The sequence below is a fragment of the Lithobates pipiens genome, unplaced genomic scaffold (assembly GCF_037356315.1).
Source record: "Lithobates pipiens isolate NorthernLeopardFrog02 unplaced genomic scaffold, aLitPip1_a1.2 Scaffold_16, whole genome shotgun sequence".
Classification (NCBI taxonomy): domain Eukaryota; kingdom Metazoa; phylum Chordata; class Amphibia; order Anura; family Ranidae; genus Lithobates; species Lithobates pipiens.
The window spans coordinates 495312249-495338017 of NW_027507748.1; the positions used below are offsets into that span (position 1 = coordinate 495312249).

The 25769-nt window shown below is 43.2% G+C and overlaps 1 protein-coding gene across 2 annotated transcripts in view; it reads right to left on the minus strand.

Moving 5' to 3' along the window:
* Nucleotides 1–25769, minus strand: part of NDFIP2 (Nedd4 family interacting protein 2) — a 181301-nt gene that overhangs the window by 30827 nt on the left and 124705 nt on the right. For both annotated transcript variants that reach the window (XM_077483057.1, XM_077483058.1), the window contains one exon: nt 12859–12983. In XM_077483057.1, coding sequence (XP_077339183.1) covers nt 12859–12983 — 125 coding nt within the window. The remainder of the gene's footprint in view (nt 1–12858; nt 12984–25769) is intronic.

Below are 25769 nucleotides of genomic sequence, written 5' to 3' on the forward strand. Positions count from 1 at the left end.
GTCTGTGACTCACGAGGATTTGGCAGCACCATTGCATAATGCAATTTATTTTTCTTTCCTCAACTTTCACACTGTTAGCCCTTGTACACACGGTCGGAGAATCTGTCGGAATGAGTCTTATCGGACCGTTTTGTCGGATAATCCGACTGTGTGTGGTATGCATCAGACTGATTCCGTCGGAATATCCATCGGACCCAATTTTCCAACATGTTGGAAATATTTCCCGACCAACTGGTTCGATCGGACATACTCCGATCATGTGTAGAGAATTTTGATCGGACCAAGTGCCACGCATGCTCAGATCAAATTCCTACATCAAAGCTATTGGCTACTAGCCTGAACGTAGTCCCATCGTAACGAAATTATGTCATCACGTTCTGAATGATCGGATTTTTCTTAGTCCGACCGTGTGTATGCAACAGTTTCGGACAAGATCCGACGGACAAAATCCGACGGATTTGGTTGTCGAAATCTCCAACCGTGTGTACAGGGGCTAAAAAGGAAACAAATCTGCACGTGGACAATGACTTTTTATAGAAAGAGTATAAAAAAATAAAAAAATAAATAAGTGTGTGATATGTGGCTATTTTGAAAAATCTGGAAACAAAATGATCTTAAGCTGGCCATACATTATACAATTTTACTTGTTCTATGTCCTCCACATTAACCTTCAACTACTACACTATATTGTCAAAAGTATTGGGACACCTGCCTTTACACGCACATGAACTTTAATGGCATCCCAGTCTAAGTCCGTAGGGATCAATATTGAGTTGGCCCGCCCTTTGCAGCTATAACAGCTTCAACTCTTCTGGGAAGGTTGTCCACAAGGTTTAGGAGTGTCTATGGGAATGTTTGACCGTTCTTCCAGAAGCGCATTTGTGAGGTCAGGCATTGATATTGGATAAGAAGGCCTGGCTCAAAGTCTCCGCTTTAGATCATCCCAAAGGTGTTTTTTTCAGGTTGAGGTCAGGATTCTGAGTAAGCCAGTCAAGTTCCTCTACCCCAAACTCGCTCATCCACGTCTTTATGGAGCTTGCTTTGTGCAATGGTCCAAATCATTTGGTGGAGGGGGGATTATGGTGTGGGGTTGTTTTTCTGGGGTTGGGCTGGGCCCTTTAGTTCCAGTGAAGGGAACTCTTAAGGTGTCAGCATACCAAGACATTTTGGACAATTTTATGTTCCCAACTTTATGGGAACAGTTTGGGGATGTCCCCTTTCTGTTCCAACATGACTGAACATCAGTGCACAAAGCAAGGTCCATAAAGACACGGATGAATGAGTAGAACACCTTTGGGATGAATTAGAGCCTAGACTGAGAGCCAGGCCATCTCTTCCATCAGTGCCTGACCTCACAAATGCACTTCTGGAAGAATGGTCAAACATTCCCATAGACACACTCCTAAACCTTGTGGACAGCCTTCCCAGAAGAGTTAAAGCTGTTATAGCTGCAAAGAATGAGCCAACTCAATATTGGACCCTACGGACTAAGACTGGGATGCCATTAAAATTCATGTACATGTAAAGGCAGGTGACCCAATATTTTTGGTAATATAGTGTATGTAGTGTAAGGGCCTGCCTGACTGCATACAAATTAAAAGTGTTTGGGTCTGACCCCATATTTTATGGTTTGGGTAAATCTAAAAGAAAATTCTACAATACCAATAAAGCCTGCAGGCCATTGGGACGTGTCCCCCCACATAAGTCACACTCCCATATCACCTCTCTCACCCTTCTGCTTCTCCTAACTTCTGGAGATATTTCCCCAAATCCTGGACCACAATCATTTACCTTCGGCCAACATACCCAGCACAGCCCATCCTCTGCTAGCAGCCGCAATCCACACAATCTCATTTCTATTCCTCTTCAGCCTAGAGCCAGCCTCCCCTTCTCCTGTGCCCTTTGGAATGCCCGCTCTGTTTGTAACAAACTCACCACTGTCCATGACCTATTTATCACTAACTCTCTGAACCTACTTGCAATTACTGAGACCTGGATTCAAGAATCTGACCTTCCTTCTCCTGCGTCTCTCTCCTATGGTGGCCTCCTGTGGACTCACTCTCCCAGGCCTAGTGGACGGAAAGGAGGTGGTGTTGGAATTCTCCTATCCCCTCAAAGCACTTTCCAGGTTCTTCATCCACCCCCCTCTCTGTCCCTCTCTTCATTTGAAGCTCACTGTATTCGCCTATTTTCTCCGGTTTCATTGAGAATTGCTGTGATCTATTGCCCCCCTGGACCGGTATCAAACTTCCTTGATGACTTCTCTGCCTGGCTACCCTACTTTCTCTCCTCTGAAATTCCAACACTCATTCTTGGTGACTTTAACATCCCTGTTAATCTTAACACTCCTGCCACTTCTAAGCTGCTGAGCCTAACCTCCTCTTTTGATCTAAAACAATGGACAAGTGCTTCCACTCACTCTGTTGGCAACTGCCTTGACCTTATCTTCTCCTACCTATGCACTCCGCACACCCTTTCCAATATTCCTTTTCCTCTATCTGATCACCACCTTATTAGTTTCAATCTCTCCTTGTCTGCCTCCTCCTTGCCTTCCAACTACCAAACTATTACCCGTAGAAACCTTCGCCATCTTAACCCTTCTCTTCTTTTCTCTGCTACAGACTGTCTCTACGACAAAATCTCCTCCTTGTCCTGCCCCAACTTGGCTACTTCTGTCTACAACAGTTCGCTGTCATCCACCCTGGATACCTTGGCCCCCTTTACTACGCACAGAATCAAGCCCCGGCCGCTGCAACCCTGGCAGACAGACAATACCAGAAGCCTCAAAAAACGTAGCTGTGCTCTTGAGCGTTTGTGGCGTAAAACTAAGTCACAGCAAGATTTCAGCCAATATAAATCTGCCCTCCAAAAATACCATTCCTGCCTGCACGCTGCCAAACAGACCTATTTTATCACTCTCATTAACACCCTCTCACGCAGTCCCCGTCAACTCTTTTCTACCTTTACCACTCTACTTCGTCCTCCATTACCCCCACCCACTAACTTACTCACTGCCCAGGAGATTGCTTATCACTTCAAAAATAAGATTGAGACGATTCGTCTCGAGATCTCCGCTCTACAGACATCTCCCTCACCTTACACTCCCTGTCCTCCTGCACAATCAATACTTTCCTCTTTTGACCCAGCTACTATAGAGGAAGTCACTAAACTTTTTTCTAATGCCCGCCTAACCTCCTGCCCCCTGGACCCTGTTCCTTCTCAAATACTACGGTCACCATCTGACTCAATCCTACACTCCTTAACTCATATCTTCAACCTCTCACTCTCTACTGGCATCTTCCCCAACCCTCTAAAACATGCACTAGTCACTCCCATACCAAAAAAGGCCTCAGACCCCACCAATCTTAACAACTTAAGACCCATCTCTTTACTCCCTTTTGCCTCCAAACTCCTCGAACGTTTAGTCTATAACCGACTGAGCAACCACCTCACTGAAAATAACCTTCTCGATCCTTTTCAGTCTGGATTTCGCCCACAGCACTCCACAGAAACTGCCCTTCTAAAACTCACCAACGACTTACTAACAGCCAAAACCAACGGTCATTATTCCATACTCTTACTCTTGGACCTTTCTGCTGCCTTTGATACAGTTGACCACCCCCTCCTCCTCAAAAAACTCAATTTGCTTGGTCTCCATGACTGCACTCTCCGTTGGTTTGAATCTTACCTATCTCATCGCACCTTCTGTGTCACTTACAACTCCACTTCCTCTTCTCCAACTCCTCTTACCGTTGGGGTCCCTCAAGGTTCTGTCCTTGGACCTCTACTATTCTCGATCTACACATCCTCCTTGGGTCAGCTGATAGCCTCCCATGGCTTTCGCTACCATTTATATGCTGATGACACCCAAATCTATCTCTCTACCCCTCAGCTCACCCCATCAGTCTCCTCACGCATCGCTGATCTACTAACAGACATATCAGCCTGGATGTCACACCACTTCCTCAAACTTAATCTAAAACCGAGCTCTTAATATTTCCTCCCCCACGTACCCCTTCACCTGACTTCTCTGTCAAGATCAATGGCACATCTATCAGTCCATCCCCACATGCCAAGGTGCTAGGGGTAACCTTAGACTCCGAACTGTCCTTTCAGGCCCACATACAAGCCCTGTCCAAATCATGCCGCCTTAGCCTCCGCAACATTTCCAGAATACGCCCCTTTTTAACTAATGACACCACCAAGCTTCTAATTCACTCCCTGGTCATCTCTCGCCTCGACTACTGCAACTCCCTCCTCGTTGGATTACCTTTACATAGGCTATCCCCCCTCCAGTCCATAATGAATGCCGCTGCCAGACTCATCCACCTTACCAGCCATTCAGTGTCCTCCACCCCTCTCTGCCAATCCCTGCACTGGCTTCCACTCACCCAACGAATAAAATTCAAAGTACTAACAATAATTTACAAAGCCATCCATAACTCTGCCCCCAGCTACATCACTGACCTGGTCCCAAAATACCAACCAAACCGCCCTCTTCGTTCATCTCAAGACCTCCTGCTCTCTAGCTCCCTTGTCCCCTCCTCCCATGCTCGCCTCCAGGATTTCTCCAGAGCTTCTCCCATCCTCTGGAACTCCCTACCCCAATCTGTCCGACTGTCCCCTAATCTATCCATCTTTAGACGATCCCTGAAAACCCTTCTCTTCAAAGAAGCCTATCCTGCTTCTAACTAACACTGTTTTACTTCCCCCATCAGCTCATCCCCCACAGCAATTACCTCCTGTATCAATTGCCCCTTCCTTTTTAGATTGTAAGCTCTAACGAGCAGGGCCCTCTTATTCCTCTTGTGCCAAATTGTAATGTAAATGTAATGTCTGCCCTTATGTTGTAAAGCGCTGAGCAAACTGTTGGCGCTATATAAAACCTGTATAATAATAATAATAATAATAAATGTATAACTAGCCTTAGTGATTTGAACCTTTAATGACTTGTTCACACCATGGGTGCAAAGATTGTGCTGGGCAGCCTTCCATGGAGCAGTCTCAGTGCCTTGTTCCCTATGAGGGCAGTGTGCACACAGTACTATTTTTCAAAGCAGCAAATTGCGACACAAACTACCACATCACGACAATGCTGTGTAAATGTGACCAAAAGTATACCTTTATTATATGTTGTAATAGATGTCCCTCATTCCTATCTCAAAAAAGTTGTGAGGTATGCAAATGATGTCATACATCCCAGAATTCTTCAGGAGGGGAGGAGGGGTTTTCTCAGCTAAGCACTCTCTCATGCATGTATGCCTGGTCTAAGGACAGATGGATTCCAGAAAGTACGGTAAATGCTACATGAATCGTTTCCCTTACTCAAAATGGCCACAGCCAGAAATGCTAGTGGGTTGTTTTTCAAAGTGGTTTCTCAGCAAAATAAAGCATGAAGACATGGGATGGGAGAGTTTGCTTTGAATACTAAAAATGAATGAAGTCGCATTTTTGGTTTGTGGTGCGCAGTGTAGTTCAGCTTCAAAGCGGAGGTTCGCCAAAATGGTTTCTTTTTTTAAAAAGGCAGCAGCTAAAAATACTGCAGCTGTTGACTTTTAAAATAAGGATACTTACCTGTCCAGGGCGCCCGTGATGTCGGCACCCAAAGCCGAAAAGTCCCTCGGGTGCTGTTGCCGCCATCTTCGGTAAGGGAATCAGGAAGCGGATTCACTTTCTGGTTCCCTACTGCACATTCGGAAGTCCTATCCTAATGATCCCTGCTGTCTCTGGGACCTGTGCGTCTCTCACCAGACAGCAGAGGAATGGAGGAAGTGGCGTAGACCCCCTGCAGGAGTCTATGCCCGGAAGGGGGTGCAAATACCTTATACAGGTATCTTCACCCCCTCCCGCCAGAAAGGTGGCAAATGTGACACCGGAGGGGGGGAGCGTTCCGAAAATCGAAGGCTCCATTTTTGTGTGGAACTACGCTTTAAGTATACAATTTTTTTTGGTAGGTGTATTTGGGTGGGGTTATTTGTGGGAAATGTTTTGTGTGTCGAAATAAAAATGATTTAATTGAAAAAAAAAGTATACATATGGCAAATCGCTTGAGCAGCATCCAGAAAAGACCAATTCTAAGTGTATAAAGCACGGGCTGCTGCAGTGCATTTCTGCATCCCTGACAATGGATGTGAGATATGAATAATCAGATGTAACCAAGCTAAAACAATATAAGCTTTAAAATAAAATAAAAAGAGAATTCTTGGAGGTCAGCTTGAACTGCTGTGTTGAAATGAAAAACTTCTCTTTAGAGCGTTCAAATAGTCGAAGTGCAGATTGACTCAGAAGAGATGCTCGTTGCTCTTTCTCTCTGCTCTACATTCGACTTTCAATTAGAGAGAAGAGCGAGCTTCTACTGTGCGCTCGCTCTTCAGCAAATCCATAATAATATGCCACTAGTGCATCCAATTTAATAGGATTCAGAAAAAACATATTGTATATTAACAAGGCACAGGTGCCAAAGTGTAATTGGAATGGACAGAGGTTTAACACCGGTCCCCACACCAGCAGAGGAAGCCTGGCGTGCATAACGCGTATCTCTCTATGGGTCTTCTATCACCGCTAAAGGAAAGACTATAGCTGCCAGTAGAGGTAAAGTTAATCTTAGCTGGAATGAAGTCAATATCAGCAGACAGGAACATAATATCTATGTTATATGGGCATCCTGGCCCTTCAGAGCCCAATCCAGATGGCACGGCTCTGACCTCGGTTCCCATGACACTGGACAGACCTAATAAAACCTCTCACATAAAAAGTGCACAGAGCTGACTATCCGTACTAAAGATCTTTCCCCAGATGCGGCATTTTCTTTGCACGCAGCGTGATTATTGGGGCTGTAAAAGATCAAACCACAAATTGAACAGTTTCGTCTTAGCACTGAGAACCAGAAAACGCTGTGCAGAGATTTCCGAGAATTTCAAAAATCGACCCCAAGAACATTAGCTGGAAATAAATGCTCTTTATTGCCATTTCCTATGCCTTGGTAATAAATATTGTATCGTTTAGGACCAGCATAGGAGAGCCTTTTTTTTTTCTTTTCTGGATTTTACTGGTAAATTCGGGTATTGGGCGTAACAACTAGATTCTAACTCTCATAATGCAGAAATACAACGTTAAAATCTGTATTCACCCAAAAAAAAAAAAAAAAAAAAAAAATTAAAAAGAAGAAGAAGAAGAAAAAAAAAATCTGGCATTTTCATGCTCAAACACAGATCTTTCCAGAACAGTGGAGAAATATAAAACCCAAACAAAACCTGTCTGCACAAAAACTGAAGCAATACTGACACACAGTGGCCAAATCGGTGTACAGCAATGCTGCCACAACAGCGATCTATAAGTATACATAAAGTGCAACTATAGGCAGATATGAAAGAAAACCATTTTATTCAGTTATATATTCATTAAATATACCGAAATATATTTTAAAAAAGGTACTCCTTTAGTACAGCGTGTCTTAGTAAAAGCTTCTTATAATACTTTCCATGACCGTATTCAGTCTAGGAGAGGAAGGGCAGCAATGTAAACTAATTAGGCCTTTCTGCGTCACCCTGTGCCGTAAATCTAATAAATGGAGTCTGCCTCCTAATAAATAAAAAAAAGTTAAAAAAAAAAAAAAAGAACCACACAATGTTCACTAAAAGCTTCTTTTTTTATTCCAACTTAGCACAGGACACAAGATTAAGCTCTGACGCAATTTCCCGCTGTCCAGAAAGAAAAGGCTTTAGAGCTTTACCTTGAATCCTCTGCTAATCGGGAATAAAAGAAAGACGTTTTTAGTGGGCACAGAGGGGGAAATTAAAGGCTTGTACACACTATAAGAAAATCAGGCGGACATTTTCAGCCAAAGAATTTTCGTACGATTTTCGTGTGTACACAACAGTCGACAGCCAATTTTTCGGACGGAAATTCTCAAAGGGACAAACTCCAAAATGTTTCTCGTGCGGGAACAGAATGAACGATTTTCGCTTAATGTGTACTGTTTTCGTATGATTTTCGTACAAAAAATAAATAAATTGGAAAAGAAAGATTACGCATGATCAGAAGCAAACAACAAACAAAGCCTTTGTGGTACAAGAATTTTCATAATTTTCGGTTACATCATCGGTTACGACATCGTGAAAAACTGGACGAACGTTCGTCCGATTTTCTTATCGCGTGTATCCTACATTACTAAAACGGATACACACATAAGCTGATGCAGCTGTGCATAGTAACCAATCACCTTCTACGTTTTAGCCCACGTTCATATTTGACATGTCAAATCGCATGCCAAATCGAAGCCTATTGCCAGCAATGGCAACATCCGAATTGGTGCGATGCCAACTTTGTGGCGCCGCACTGGTTCCCAAAAGTAGTTCTGTACTACTTTTGGCGACTTTGGGGGGCGATTTCAGTAGACAGCTGTGCAGCAACCCGCACAGATGTCTGTCAAATCGCGCCAATGTTCCACTGAAATGCCGGTTTAAAACCGTGCGAGTTCTGCTGAATTTTAAACCCGCCCTCAATGTTTACGTGGGCTTATTGCCAAAGCTTAATTGAACAAGCTGAAGTTAGAAGCTGATTGGTTACTATGCACAGCTGCACCAGATTCTGTGCACAATCGTTTTAGTAAATCTAGATTAAGATTTTACATTTTCTTTTGCGTGTTGAGACTGGGAACAAGCCTAGATTTGCACCTAGCCATACACGCATAGATTTCCCTAGTTCAGTCTGTGGACTAAATGATAGAAAACAATTTGATTCCTCCATCTGCCCTAAAACAAAATGGAGGAGGGAGGAATCTCCGAGACTGGCTATTGTATTAACCACTTGCCGACCGCCCACCGCCGTTATACGTTGGTACTTTAAAGAGGAATATCATTGTTATGGCAGCAGCTAGCTGCCATAAGCCTGGTATCCTCTTCTTAGGCGGGCAGTCCGCTTCAAGATAAAAGTGGTCTCTGTGGTGGATTCGCCGCAAGATCACTTTTATTGGTGCGAGTTGCCGCCTCCCTTCTCCCGCCATGCTCCGGTGGAGGCGATCGGATCCTTTCCCTAACCTGACATGGAGATGAGTGAGTGGCCCCCACCCATCTCCATATCATTGAAGGGCAGAAGCGATGTCAAAGCGTTACTTCCGCCCATAGCTCTTAAAGGGACTTATAGTTATAGCATTTTAGTGTAAATATGAGATCTGAGGTCTCTCTGACCCCAGATCTCATATTTAAAAGGTCCTGTCATGCTTTTTTTCTATTACAAGTTACAAGGGATGTTTACATTTGTAATAGGAATAAAAGTGATACAATTATTTTTTTTTATTTTTTTTAAAAGAACAGTGTAAAAATAAAAAAAAGGTAACATAAATAAGGAATTTTTTTTTTGGCACCCCGTCCTGCCGAGCTTGCGTGCAGAAGCGAACGCATACGGAAATGGTGTTCAAACCACACATGTGAGATATCGCCAGGATCGGTAGAGAGAAAGCAATAATTCTAGCCCTGGATCTCCTCTGTAACTCCAAATATGCAAGCTGTAGAATTTTTTTTTTTTTTAACGTCGTCTATGGAAATTTTTAAGGGTAAAAGTTTATCGCCGTTCCATGAGCAGGTGCAATTTTGATGCGTGACATGTTGTGTATCAATTTACTCGGCGTAACATTCTCTTTCACAATATAAAAAAAAAATTGGGCTAGCTTTACTGTTGTCTTATTTTTTAAATTCTTAAAATTTTTTTATTTTTTCCAAAAAAAGTGTGCTTGTAAGACTGCTGCGCAAATACAGCGTGACAGAAAGTATTGCGACGACCGCCATTTTATTTTCTAGGGTGTTGGGAATTTTTTTTATAATATATATATTATATATATATATATATATATATATATATATATATATATATATATATATATATATATATATAATGTTTGGGGGTTCTAAGTAAAAAAAAAAAAAACTTGTAAACAACAAATCCCAGACAGAGGCTCAGTCCTTAAGCAGTTAAGGTGACCACAGTGCCTGTGGCTGTCTGAATAACCAAATTTGCACTGCTCCTGAGAGGACGCAATCACTGTTCTGCATTTAATTTTCCACCTGGCCCCTTTGTTCTTTTCTAATTTAAGTTTGTCAAGCGTGGTAGTAACAATAGGGCCACCTATGACTCGGCACTTTAGCTTATTCAGGCAAAATTGGTCAGAATTTGAGTGGTGTATATCTAGCCAGCCAAAGACACCATTTAGGCTTCTTCCCAGTCTCGACAACATCAAAATAAAGAAAAAGAAACTCTCTTGCTCTATTGTCCCCTAAAAACGTCTTTCTTTTACTCCTACTTACCACAGGACACAAAATAAAGTGCTATCGATTTTTCTTTTATACAGCCGGAATTGGCATCAGAGATTAATCTTTTGTCCTGTACCAACGTTGGATAAAATAGAGAAGCTTTTAGTGAACAAAGCGTGTTTTTTTTTCCTCTTCTGATAGTCTGGCTATCTATGGACCAACCTGGAGCAGGTGTTATATATACAAATAGAGTGGAACGTTTTCAGTAGAGAGCACAGAAGTGACTGCTCCTTTCCCCACCTCGACTGGCCTGTACGAATTTGACTATAGCATTGAAGTAAACGGCCGCAGGGCTTGGCTGCGAAGTCTGGGATCGAAAACCAGATCAACAGAAATGCACATTTTGGAGCCAGGAAAGACTGTCCACATATACTGTATGTTTCAAATTGGTATTTGCCCATTTTCTAGGAGTATTAAGTGAAAAGTCGCTTAGCTTAAAATGCCTTATGCCCGGTACACACGATCAGAAAATCGTATGAAAAATACCACTTTCAAAGCGATCGTACGATAAATCCAAGAACAGAGCTTTCGAGAGCCGAATCAAGACAGTTCATCTGATATTATTTGATCGGACATACAAACAAAAAAAAAATTTAGTACGATGCCAGATCATACAATTTTTGTTTAATCAGTACAGCTGTCATTTGAAAATGCAATACAAATGCATTACAACACATGACAACACTTCCGAATTGTCATTCTGTCGTATGAGAATTTTCGTGACTTTAGTAAACTCATCAAATTCGATCTGAGATTTGCATGCAAAAAAAAAAAAAACGGACGATCATTCATCTCATTGTGTGTGCTGGGCATTAGGCGGAATGCTGCAACAATGTTTCACCAGCACAATACCTCACCATTTTTGCAACACAGTACACCACAATGGATAATAGTGTACTTCTGTGAGCTGTAGTGCATGAATATTCCCTTAGTGCATTGTGGTGCCATTATAAATGAAAACCACTACAAGGCGCTGATGTATGCAATGGTGTGAATAGCCCTTAAAGTGGTTGCAAACCTCAGACATAAAATACGAGTAAAGCGTATTCCTCAATAGTGTGTTACACTTGTGCGACTCGTCCCACAATTTAGGACTGCAAAGTAGCATGACAAGTTGTTCCCAATGATTTCCAATGACTACCATTCATATTAGTACGACTACAAGTCGTTCCAACTTCAAAGTAGTCCCTGCACTACTCTGGTCCGACGTTGATCCTACTTCAGCCCACTGAATATCACTGATCCGACTTTGGCATGCGATTTGTGCGCTGATGATCTTGAAGGGCAACTCCACGCCAAATTGTTAAAAAAAAAAAAAAAAAAAAAGGCATGGGTTCCCCCTCCAAGAGCATACCAGGCCCTTCAGTCTCATATGGATTTTAAGGGAAACCCCCCTGAAAAAAAGTGGCGTGAGAGTCCCCCCCCCCCCAAACCAATTCACACCAGACCCTTATCCGAGCACACAGCCCGGCAGGTCAGCAAAGGGGGTACCATACCAGGCCGCATGCCCTCAACACGGGGGGCCCTGCACTCCCCCCTGCCTCAGGGCATGGTGAGGGCATGCGGCCTGGTATCGTGGGGTGGGGGGGTGCGCACTCGACCCCACCCCCTTTCTTGACTTGCCGGGCTGTGTACTCGGATAAGGGTCTGGTATGGATTTAGGGGCCCCCACGCCAAAAAAATCCATGCCAGACCGAAGGGCCTGGTCTTCTCTTGGAGGGGGAACCCATGCTATTTTTTTTTTTTTTTTTTTTTTTTACATCTTATGGGGAACACCACGCACAGATTCATACCAGACAGTGCCTGATATTGTCAGGGATCAAAGTCGGATCCCTGTTAATTGAAGTCGGACTTCAAGTCGCAGGGCAAAGTTTGATCCACAGTCGTACGACTGTTTTGTCAACATCGCATGACTTTGTGAAAGGGGCCTTAAGGCAAATAATCAGTGCACTTCTAGTTCTGAGGGTGCGAGAATGAGAAAATGTCACCTAACTACCTATTCTATTTACTTTCATATCACAGATTTAAAGTGGTAGTAAACTCTCATTTTGCATACTCTCTGAAGGAACAGCATACCTTCAAAGTGGTGTGCTGTGACCGAGCATGTGCGCGGGAGTGACATCATCATGGCTTGTCCAGTCAGGCGCTCAGAGTCCCCAAACCCAGAAGGAAGACCGGGTGAAGATGGAAGCACCTGCAGCAGTGACAGCGCTCAGTTGGAGGGCTTTGTTTCAAGGTCAGTTTCTCATAATATGCTAGTATGTGGGGCATACTAGCACATTATGATAATACCTTGCAGGAGAAAACTCTCCCCCCACCCCAAGACTTTACTATCGCTTTAAGGCACTACACGTTGCCTATGTACCTTGATATGGGTACGCAGTATCTCCCATAGAAAAACATCTTTGTTTAGTTGAATCTACATCTGAAGGCTATTACAATTTTTCAAGATAATGTATAATTACAACAGAAAACTCAATGCAAATACAAGTTTAACTGCACAACAGCAATGTGATTTCAAATTAAAAAACAGATGGGAAAATAAACTTACCCTGACAATTAAAATCCATTTGATCAGTGATAATCCAAAGCCACAGATTGCTCCATAGCGTCCAGCAATTGTGTTGGTTATGCAAAATGATAAACAGAATCCAATCCAGTTAAAAATGAAAGCCACTAAGAGAATGAAAAGAAAGAAAAAAAGACAAATAAATATTATTAGTATGACGGATTGCTTCAGAACACGGTTCACATACCTACTTCATATATATTTAATGTACGGGAAGAAAATACAACTCAATGTTTTCAAAAGCATACTTACCATGGCACCTAAACAGAATAAAACAACCCAATTGAAGTGAACCCATGTTTTCCAGTGTAGCATCTCAGGCCACGTTTACAGGGGTGGATCCGTTGGACGGACTCCTATTGCTCAGTGGAGATCGCTCCGTTGATCTCCCCCCGCCCCCCCCCCGAGCAGATGGATCACAGGTCCGTCTCTTGCAGAGATGGATCTGTCAGTCCCGCTCTCCTCTATGGGGAGATCGTATGAAAACGTACAACCTATCCGTTCAACCAATCCTATCTAATCTGCTGGATGGATGGTAAACGTATCGCTACACGTCTGTTTTCAGTGGATTTTGTCGGATTGGATGCCAGGCCGGTGTCAGCGGACACATATCCGTTGACATCTGCCTTCCCTTGGACAAAAATGGACAGACGGACAGATCAGTCGGATCGTGTGAAAGGGGCCCCAAGTACTTCACCTTTACCCACCCTGATACCCCCACAACTTAAAAAAAACTGACACAAAACTGGTATGGTCATGGACACGTAATGGTACATAAGAAGGGAAAGATTACCCCTACATACATTACAAACCAACACTGAAAAATGGCATGGCATTTTTTCTACACTATATGGAACACTTTTGTTGAGAGCTGTATAGGGCACATAACACTGCAGCTTACAATGACTGTTTGGGGTTTGTGCACCCTTGCCCCAACATGGGCAGTTCATGAAGGACAACACTTCCCATGTGCTTTTTCACTTCTTCTAAAGAAACAGGCTGGACATGGTGACATGCCGAGCAATGACACATTAGCCTATAGCTCACAGCAGAAGACTGCTTTCTATTATTATTATTGGTACTTCAAGAGCATTGTCAATTTACGCAGCGCTTTATATATATTGTACATTCACATCAATCCCTGCCCTCAAGGGGCTTACAATCTAAGGGCCCCAATTCACATTCATACATACACATACTAGGGCCAATCTAGACAGGAGCCAACCTACCAGCATGTCTTTGGAGTGTGGGTGGAAACCCACACAGGCACAGGGAGGACATGCAAACTCCAAGCAGGTAGTGTCTGCTTATAAGGGCGATGACACTGCTCCTGTATAGACACACACAAGCAGCATTGTCACCCTGAGGCTCAGTTCACACTATGCACCACATGTGAATTGCACAGGAACTGCACCGTATTACTGTCCAGATATCATGCAAATCAGTGTGGTGTGATTTTATCCCATTCATTTTGGATGGGCTCAAATCACACTGCATCGCACCAAAAGACATGCATGCAGCAATTTTGGAACTGCACTGCAACCGGATTGCATAGTCCATTTATACCATGCGATCTGGTGCAGGCAAATGCACTACCATTGTGACCTACATTTGGGGTGTCGTTAAAGCAGAGTTCCATCCAAAATTGGAACTTCCCCTTTAAGGGAAGATAACCCCCTGACATGCCACATTTCTTTTTTGGGGGGGAGCAAAAACCCTCCTTTTAAAGGGTCCCAGCTCCCACTTCCTCCCGGCACACCCGCGGTGCCCGGAAGGGAGATCACCTCTCCCTCCTCCCTCTCAATCATCTGGGACACGTCACAGTTCCCAGATGATTGCCCGGCCAGTCACAGTGCGCAGCACAGCTCGTGTATGCGTGGTGCGTAACCGGCTGTGAAGCCACAGCCGGGCACCCACAGTGACAATGCCGGCACCACAGAGAGGAGGAGGAGACAAGTGGGGCTTCGCTCCCCCGAATCGCTGGACCGCGGGACAGGTGAGTGTTCGATTATTAAAAGTCAGCAGCTGCAGTATTTGTAGCAGGTGACTTAATTTTTTTTTTTTTTTTATTGGAACTCCGCTTTAAGATTGCACGGACACCAGCTGCGAATCACAAAGGCAATGCAGTTTGAATGTGGCGAGACCCTAGTCTGAAAAAACAGTAAGGGGAGGAGAATGAACTTACTGACAGGATCATCAGGTACAAAACACTAAAGGAAAGCCTACAGAGGCAAAGAAACAAACTAAACAGTTGCAATGAAAAGTATGCTACCATATATTGTTTTAGGTTTACAGTTTAGTAAACTGTCTATATGAACTTATACCTACAGGTAAGCTTACAATTAGGCTTACCTGTAGGTACAATGAATGGCTCACAAACCTGCGCCATTTAGGAGATATTCATATCCACAATAGACAATGACATCACTGGAACATCTACTAGTATGTCTACCTGCAGCTGATCTTTCCCCATTACATGCCTTGATCTGGACTACGTCTCTTTGTGTGCGGTCATCTTGGTAGAGGCAGGGCTTTGCATCCTTATGTGAGATCCTCCAGTAGGAAAACAGTGAGCATCCCAGTAGTGACAACTCTCACTCTAAATCTCCTAAGACTAGCAGTCAGAGGCTGCAGTGCCTTAGACGTCACACTGCAGATACAAAGCTAGGAGGTTGTAGGCACATAAATCAGGAAGTATACTGCTATATTTAAAGAGGATTTACAGACAAAAAAAATACATATTTTCAGTGCACTGCCTAGGCACAATTAACGCTTCTAGATATTCTCAATAACATAGCAAATCTTCACTTTATGAATTCAGGTGCACTGTAATGCTGCTTTTACAGGGGTGGACCAATCAGGTCCACCTGTCAGTTCTTTTAAACGGACTGAATCGGATCGTCCATTACCCTCTATGAAGCAGCGGATGTAAACAGACGTGTTCGGTGACACCCCCTGACATCCGATCTGATCCTATCCACTTAAAACAGACGGATGGGGGATCTGTTCCCCTGATCCGATCTGGCGGATCGGATCAGGTGACAGTCGAAAGGCAAACAGACAGGTGGTTCGTTTGGATCCGTCCGCCCACAGAGGACAGCTGGCTGTGTCCGTGTCCACTCTGCATAAGCGGAGCGGATATGTATCGGTCATCTGCCTGCTCGGAGGGGATCAGCAGACTGATTCCTCGCTGAGCAGGCGAAGTCCGCCCTTCTGAAAGAGGCATAAGTACAGTGGGTGGGGCCATGCAAACAATTATTGGGTGCCTTTGTGGGCATCTGGAAATCAATAAGTGCTGGTTCATGATACAACCTACATTTACAGTCATTTATTCATACAGCTCTCTGGCTATATGACGCCAGTGCACCGTGGGGGGAAAACATACACTAAAGTGGGGCTCAGGGCTTCCCTACTGCTAATAATCCTTACATAGTATTGTTCTTTATTCTCTTAAGTGATGTTTACACCTAAACTGTAAATCCAACTTCTTTTATTATCTAACGACTGTATCTAATCTGATTAAGCTAAATTTGAAATGCTAAAGAAGCAAGCACTTCATCCCAGAATCATCTAATACATTAATTTTAATTACTGCATAGACTAAAAACAACACGCTTTATATACGACTCAAGAATAAATTAAAGAAGCATCTCCAGCAAAAGCTTAAATCAATATAATCAGTTAAGGAGTAAATGACAGTCATGAAGTCGTTTGCTCATGCTACAAATGTAATGAGAAGATTGCCACTTGACAAAGAAAAGTGGCTAAACCCTTCTTAGCTTTTGCTCAATAGGTCAGGAATGGATGCCAATTACAGCTTCCATCCTCCTAATACTAGTACTATTAGAGTGCAGTTTACTACTACATACAATCGTACATTTCACTGAAGCCTCGTCTTTTGTAATGCAAAATTGAAAGCTATATGAGTATTGTATTCATTATGACCAGGGCTTTTTTTCCTCAAATAATATGTGCTGGAACTCACCCACGACCCCCCAAAACCTCTCCACCCACACCCTCCAAATCACATCACGTAGTGGGTGTGGTCAGTCAAATTTCACGAACAGTAGGAGGGTCCTAAAGGGGCATTAAATATCAATATTGCATTACACACAGAGTGCAGAGCTGTCACTTGTAAACACAGAAACCGGACTTCCGTGTTTACAAGTGATTGTGCTCAGCAGCCCCCCCCCCCCTCAAGGGTCTGAGCCAGAGGTGGTGGAACTGAGTTCCACCAAGTTCCCCCTGAAAAAAAAGCCCCCGATTATGACACAGTTTTGCTGGACAATCTAGTAGCATTCTGTGCATCAAGGGATGTAGACCAAGTGAGAAAAATTAGCTGCACACCAACATACATCCAACAGGTTTATTAAAAGACTGCCCCCAGGACTAAAACATCGCACCAAGGTCCGTTGTTTTAGTCCTGGGAGTAGTCGTTCAATAAACCTGTTGGACATATGTTGGTGTGTAGCTAATTTTCCTCATCTGGTCTACATGTTACAGTGGCGAGCCAGAGCCAACACCCAGCTCTTCCTTTCTGGTCGATTATTATACTCACCTGGAGCAGCGATCGGTTTCATTTCTCCTATCAGGGGATGTGATTGGCATAGCAATAAAAGCACATGCTCTGGTCAATTTCTAAGTAGATTTCAACCACTTCAGCCCCGGAAGGTTTTACCCACTTCCTGACCAGGTCATTTTTTGCGTTACGGCACTGCATTGCTTTAACTGACAATTGTGCGGTCATCATGTGATATTGTACCCAAATAAAATTGATGTCTTTTTTTCCCCATAGAGCTTTCTTTTGGTGGCATTTGATCACATCTGAGTTTTTTATTTTTTGCGCTATAAACAAAAAAAGAGCAGCAATTCTGAATAAAAATCTATTTTCTTTACTTTCTGCTATAAAACATCCTCAATAATAATAATAAAAAAAAATTATATCTAATTTCATCATCAGTTTAGGCCGATATATATTCTGCTACATATTTTTGGTAACAAAAAATCACAATAAGCGCTTATTGATTGGTTTGCGCAAAAGTTATAGTGTCTACAAACTATGGGTTCGATATATGGCATTTTTATTTAATTTGTTTTTCTAGTAATGGCAGATTTTTAGCAGAACTGTGACATTGTGGTGGACGAAGCTGACCCCAAGTAACACTTTTTGGGGACCAGTGACACCAATACAGTAATCAGTGCTAAAAAATGCACTGATCCCTGAATAAATGACACTGGCAGGGAAGGGGTTAACACTATGGGGGCGGTCAAGGGGTAAAGTGTGTCCCCTGGGAGGTGCTTTCTAACTGTGTGTGTGTGTGTGTGTGTGTGTGTGTGTGTGTGTGTTTTCTGGGGGGGGGTTTAGTGTTAGGCCTCTTTCATACTGACGTCCCGTTCAGGCCCGCCTGTCAGTTTTTCAGGCGGACCTGAACGGGTGCTCCATAGAGGTCTATGGAGCGTCGGATGTCAGCGGTGACATGTCCGCTGACATCCGACCCGCTCCGATCCGAAAAAGTGTAACGGAGGAAAAAGCTATTTTTCCATCCGTCTGCGGATCGGATCGGGTGACGACGGGCACTGCGGTCCGTCGTCATCCGATCTCCCATAGGGGAGAGTGGCGCTGTGACAGGTCCGTCCCTGCGCAGTGTGCAGAGACGGAGCTGTCATCTCCCTGCTCAGCGGGGATCGGCGGAGTGATCCCCGCTGAGCAAACGGACATCCACGGGGCGGATCAGAACTGATCCGCCCCGTGTGAAAGGACCCTTACACTGGAGGAAAACAGAGATCATGTTTCAGCTTAGCTGAAACAGAAGGTCTCTTTTCCTCACTGACAGTTCAGTGGTGTGCCTTGTTTACATGGGTACACCTCTGCTCTGTGTCTCCTGTGAAGGATCGGTGGGTCACAGCGGGAGCCGCGCTCCAGTGGCGCGCCCCTTACACCACATGCACAAAATTCCATACAGGTACGTGATTTCGTACAGCCGGGCCGCTATGCCGCAGTACGGCAGGCAGTCTGGAAGTGGTTAAAAGAAGGTGCACATGGGCCGGGCAGTTTGCAGAGCAATACAATAAAAGAAAAAAATACCTATCAATGTGATCAGCCTCCCTGTCTGATTACTGACAAGATATGCTCACATAACAGAAAGTCTATTGTTTTCAATCAGCCCAGACCTAACCAGAGACTTGCATTTAAGGAGCTTTGCACTAAAGCATAGTCATTGTGCAGTACTACTAGTAAGCAGGAAGAGCTTAATTGATTAGCACTAGGGTCATCAGTTCGAATCTCAAGCATGGCAATACCGGCAATACCTGCCTGGAGTGTGCATATTCTACTTGTGCCTGTGTGGCCTGGGTACTCAGGTTTCCTCCCACAATTCAAAGGCATGCTGGTAGGTAAAAATATAAAATTTACCATATATAGTATATGTATGAATGTCAGAGGAACCCATCTCAAGATCTTCTGCAATGAGGCAGGAGCAACGTCCAAGCACCAGAGGCATCAGTGTCAAAGGTAAAAGGCAAGCCCCACTGCAAGGGAGGATTTTTAATTTCAGCTTTTAATAAGTTCCTTTTGAGTACGCTTGTTACATTTAGCCCCCCTACAAAGTTACATTTTATGTCATACTGTTTATTGGCAGTGCACATGCTTGTTTTATACTGCACAGCCTTCCCAGGAGTGTAACAGATATCCTCTTCTATGGTGCCCTCCTAAAACTATCTTAAAGTAGAACATTAGAGAAAACCGTTCTTATTTTTTAATTTGGATAGTGCAAGGGAGGGTTATAGCCCCTGTGAGATTTTTTTCCCGCCATCTGTGTCTTATTGCAGAGATTTCTCTTCACTTCCTGTCCCACACAGGAAGTGAGAGGAAACTCCAGCATAATAAAAAAAAAAGGCACCAGGTCAACAGAACTAGTGTCCCCATTGGAAGATTTTCATTCTATTTTCTTTTATTTTCCCTATCAATGATAATAGTAAACACGTTTGTAAGCTCTAACAAGCAGGGCCCTCTGATTTTCCCGTTATGAATTGTATCTGTATTGTCTGCCCTCATGTTGTAAAGTGCTGCGCAAACTGTTGGCACTATATAAATCCTGTATCATAATAACAACAAAACAAATAGAAATGTAAATCACCCTAACAGAGTCTCAGAAAGCAATAAAAAAAACTGGCAGGTGCTCTAATCCATCTGCACTATATACAAAAAAAAAAAAAAAATTGCCTTTAGTTATACTTTAAAATCTGCAGCATGCCGCATAAGATGCACTGGGGTACCAGGAACATATCCAAAAAAGGTAGAGATGAAGATGGCTATTATTTTCTTCCAGCTTTGAGGTGCACTAATGACTAGACATTTATTTACTTACAAGCCTATTATTTGGATTCTGAGAATAATAAAAAAAAAAAAAAGGGGGGGGGCATGCTCTGCGCTTCCAAAAACACATCCATGCATCTAGAATACTCTTGATTATACAGGTGGGAGGTTTCATCATAGCACTAGACATGTATTCCAAGATAAACATCTACTGAGTTAGATATTAGAAATGTGTACTTTATTAAACAAAGCGTCTTTTTGTTAACAAACGAGCAGTTTCATTGTGGCTGCTTGCAGTTTCTTCCTTGCCGAGTACAATAAGACCAATCATTCAGTCTATAAAACAAGGACTTGTGTGAGATTTATAGCAAGCTGTACTGGACACACCTTCTTCTGCTCTGTACTGGATTGGTAAAATGGGGCAGCGATAGAAACAAAGCACTTGATTATGGCATGTTATTTTTTTTCCTCTCTTTTGCTGTGTATTAAAAAAATAAATAAAAAGAAAATGGTATAATGTTTCTTGGCAGGGAAATGTAAATGTATATTTAGCTTTGTATTCAGAGAGCAGGACTCCCCTGTCTTCAGAATACACTGATCAGCGTTGCAGCCCATTGGCTGGTTTTCCACCAGGATCATTCAACAGAAGCCAGTCTAAAAAAACAGCTTCTGTTGAACAGCGTTACACACAGATCAAAATTCAGACGGTTCCCGCTGAACCAGCTGAATTTTGATCCATGTGCGGCCATTTTAACTGTTGGTGCTTGCAGCATATGAGAAATTGACAGGAATTTTCTGAACTAGAACTTCTAGAACCTAAAAAGAATAAAAAGAAAGAAAACCTTGGGGAGACACAGTTCTGTGTGTGAAAACATTGTTATTGAGGGAGTGGAGAAGACTGGTACAAGATGCCCATAACTGCTCAAAATACCCAACTCTTTACAACACGTTTGTGCGCGGGTATCTCTCGGCTCACAACATGTCAACCCTTGAGGAAGAGAGGCTAAAGCAGCAGAAAGCAACTCATGGCTAAAATATTTTTTCGGTCTAAGCCCTTGTACACACGGTCGGATATTCCAACAACCAAATCCGTCGGATTCTGTCCGACGGATTTTGTCCGAAACTGGTGTTGCATACACACGGTCGGACAAAGTTGTTGGAAAATCCGATCGTTCGGAATGTGATGACGTTATTTTGTTACGACGGGACTACGTTCAGGCTAGTAGCCAATAGCTTTGGTCTAGGAATTTGATCTGAGCATGCGTGGCACTTTGTCCGATCGGAATTCTATACAAACGATCGGACAAAGTCCTATCGGATCATGTTGTCGGAACATTTTATAGCCCAGCTCTAAAACTTTGTCGGTCAGATATTCCGGCGGAAACAGTCCGATGGAGCCCACACAAGGTCGGATTATCCGACAACACGGTCCGATCGGACATTTTCCGTCGGAATGTCCGACCGTGTGTACAAGGGCTTAGAAAAGGAAAAAGGTGACAACATTGGGCAACAGGTGGTAAAATTCTCCTAGTTTTACTGGAACTTGCTTCTGGTCTCCATGGTGGCAGCCCTGACAGACTCACCTATTTTCTCACCTGCATTCGCCGCCAGACTATTATGGACTACACATTTTGAGGTACCTGAGCATTGTGCCTTTTTACTTGTCATATGGCAACATTGGGCACAGGAGCATATAAAATGGAAACCTGAAGACTGGAAACACTTTTATTGGTTTATGTTGATTATAGACTCAACATTTTGCACATAAAACAGAAATCCATTGATAAATCCTGCTTTGTGCTAAAGAGGAAGTTCCTCCAAAACTTTTTTGAGGATAGAAGTAGCTAGTAACCCTGTGGGGTTTTCATTGTTTCCTGTGGCAACAGTACAGATCCCTTTACTTCCTTTTAGGGTAACTGGTGTCACCTGCTATTCTGAATTGACCCTCTATACCAGAGATGGCAAACCTTGGCGCCTCAGATGTTTTCAAACTACATTTCCCATGATGCTTAACCACACTGCAGAGTGCATGAGCATCATGGGAATTGTGGTTCCAAAACATCTGGGGTGCCAAGGTTCGCCATCACTGCTCTATACCTTTCTCAACTTTTTTAATCCAGAGGAACCCATGAAGAAAAAATGTTCAGGTCTCCAGGACCCCCTGCTAAATCTAATTTAATGGTGGTCTGTGGTGAATAGAAGGAAGAAAGCCCCCCTCCCCCCTTACAGACAGCTAAAAAGTTAATTGGTGTCATGCTGTTGACTCGGTCAAGTGATCAAGTGATGATTGCGACACCATCAAATGGTCAATTAGGCACCGCCCAAGAAACCACTAGCAACCTTTGAAGGAACCCTGGTTGAGAATTGCTGCTCTATACAATGCTTTACACCATTGCATAGCGTTGGCAAAAAAAAAAAAAAAAACATGGAACTCTCCGTTTGCTGCAATACATGTTCAGGGTGGCAAAATGCACCAAAAGTTATCCCTTTCTGGCCAATCCCTAATCTACCACCAGAATGCAAACTTACTTGTTCCTAGCATAAAATAGAGGGGTATACTGTATATAGCACAAAGATGGAGTAAAGTGGCAAAGTGTGAGGAGAGCTACGGAACCAGTTAGGTCATTGATCTGCATTATGCAACAGAATTGAAAAAAAAAAAAAGCCTGTGCTCAAATCCAAACTGCATATACGGTACATATTTAATGAATGAGGCGATAAAAGGGTGTGGACATATGCCGACACCTACATTTCTCAATTAAAGTGGTACTAAACACACACTGGGGGGTTATTCACAAAAGGCAAATCCACTTTGCACTACAAGTGCACTTGGAAGTGCAGTCACTGTAAATCCAAGGTGGACATGCCAGGAAAATAAACAGCATTTCAGCTTGCACATGATTGGATGATAAAATCAGCAGAGCTTCCCCTCAGATTTACAGCGACTGCAGTGCACTTGTAGTGCAAAGTGGATTTAAATTTCGTAAATAACCCCCATTGTTTCATTTAACCACTTGACCACTGGGCACTTAAACACCCTTAATAACCAGACCAATTTTCAGCTTTCGGTGCTCTCGCATTTTGAATGACAATTACTCAGTCATGCAACACTGGACCTATATGAAATTTTTGTCCTTTTTTTCACACAAATAGAGCTTTCTTTTGGTGGTATTTAATCACCGCTGGGTTTTTTTTTTTTTGTGCTATAAAAGAAAAAATACCGAAAATTCTGTAAAAAAACGAATTTTTCTTTGTTTCTGTTAGAAAATTTAGCAGATTAGAAATTTTTTCTTCATAAATTTTGGCCAAAATTTATACTACTACATATCTTTGGTAAAAATAAGTACAAATTGGTGGATATTATTTGGTCTTTGTGAAAGTTATAGAGTCCACAAGCTATGGTGCCAATATCTGAAAATTGATCACACCTGAAGGACTGACGGCCTATTTCAATTCTTGAGACCCTAACATGCCAGAAAAGTACAAATACCCCCCAAATGACCCCTTTTTGGAAAGAAGACATTCCAAGGTATTTAGTAAGAGGCATGATGAGTTTTTTGAAGTTGTCATTTTTTCCCACAATTCTTTGCAAAATCAAGATTCTTTTTACTTTTTTTTTTTTTTTTCACAAAATTGTCATATTATCAGGTTATTTCTCACACACAGCATATGCATACCACAAATTACACCCCAAAACACATTCTGCTATTACTCCCGAGTATGGTGATACCACATGTGTGAGACTTTTACACAGCGTGGCCACATACAGAGGCCCAACATGCAGGGAGCGCCATCAGGCGTTCTGGAGCACCCAGGACAATTCTGACATTTCTCTCCTACATGTAAAAATCATCATTTATTTGCTAGAAAATTACATAGAACTCCAAAACATTATATATGTTTTTTTAGCAAACACCCTGGAGAATACAATGGTGGTCTTTGCAACTTTTTATCTCGCACGGTATTTGCGCAGTAATTTTTCGAATGCTTTTTTTTGGAAAAAAAACTGTTTTGTGCTTAAAAAAAAAAAACACACAGTAAAGTTAGCCCAATTTTTGCATAATGTGAAAGATGAAGTTACGCTGAGTAAATAGATACCTAATATGTCACTCTTCAAAATTGCACACGCTCGTGGAATGGCGGCAAACGTCGCTACTTAAAAATCCCCATAGGCGACGATTTACATTTTTTTTACTGGTTATATGTTTTGAGTTACAGAGGAGGTCTAGGGCTAGAATTATTTCTCTCGCTCTAACGTTCGCAGCGATACCTCACATGTGTGGTTTGAACACCGTTTTCATATGTGGGCGGGACTTACGCATGCGTTCGCTTCTGCATGCGAGCACATGGGGACAGGGGCGCTTTAAAAAAAACATTTTTTTTTTATTGTTCATTTTACTTTATTTATTTTAGTTTGACATTTTTTTCCCCAAAAATAATTTTTTTGATCACTTTTATTCCTATTACAAGGAATGTAAACATCCCTTGTAATAGGAATATGGCATGACAGGTCCTCTTTACAGTGAGATGTGGGGTCAATAAGACCCACATCTCACCTCTAAGCTGGGAAGCCTGAAAAAAAAAAAGATTCTGGCTTTGATCGTATTAGCGATTCGGTAGAAGCACCGGAGGGCGGAGGGCGGCGGGAGATGTCTATGGCTGGGTATTGCAGGGTATCACCGACTATGGCTGGGTATCTCAGAGCATGGTGTTGCAGAGTACTGCGTTGCAGAGCATTGCAGGGTATTGGCGGGTGTTGCAGAGCATTGCAGAGTGTTGCAGGGTATTGGCGGGTGTTGCAGAGCATTGCAGAGTGTTGCAGGGTATCGGCGGGGGTTGCAGAGCATTGCAGGGTATCGGCGGGGGTTGCAGAGCATTGCAGAGTGTTGCAGGGTATCGGCGGGGGTTGCAGAGCATTGCAGAGTGTTGCAGGGTATTGGCGGGTGTTGCAGAGTGTTGCAGGGTATTGCAGAGTGTTGCAGGGCATTGCAGAGTGTTGCAGGGCATTGCGGAGTGTTGCAGGGCATTGCGGAGTGTTGCAGGGCATTGCGGAGTGTTGCAGGGCATTGCGGAGTGTTGCAGGGCATTGCGGAGTGTTGCAGGGCATTGCGGAGTGTTGCAGGGCATTGCGGAGTGTTGCAGGGCAATGCAGAGTGTTGCAGGGCAATGCAGAGTGTTGCAGGGCAATGCAGAGTGTTGCAGGGCATTGCAGAGTATTTGCAGGGAATTGCAGAGTAATGCAGAGTATTTGCAGGGAATTGCAGAGTAATGCAGAGTATTTGCAGGGAATTGCAGAGTAATGCAGAGTATTTGCAGGGAATTGCAGAGTAATGCAGAGTATTTGCAGGGAATTGCAGAGTAATGCAGAGTATTTGTAGGGAATTGCAGAGTAATGCAGAGTATTTGCAGGGATTTGAGGGGTTAATTTTCGGTGAGCAGCGATGTGGGCACTGCAGATGCAGCCCACATCGCTGCTGACACCGATCTCTTCCCCCTCCGCTGTACCGATCGGTACAGAGAGGGGGAGGGAGGAACCGGCGTCATAACATGACGCCGGCTTGTTTACAAGTGATCACTC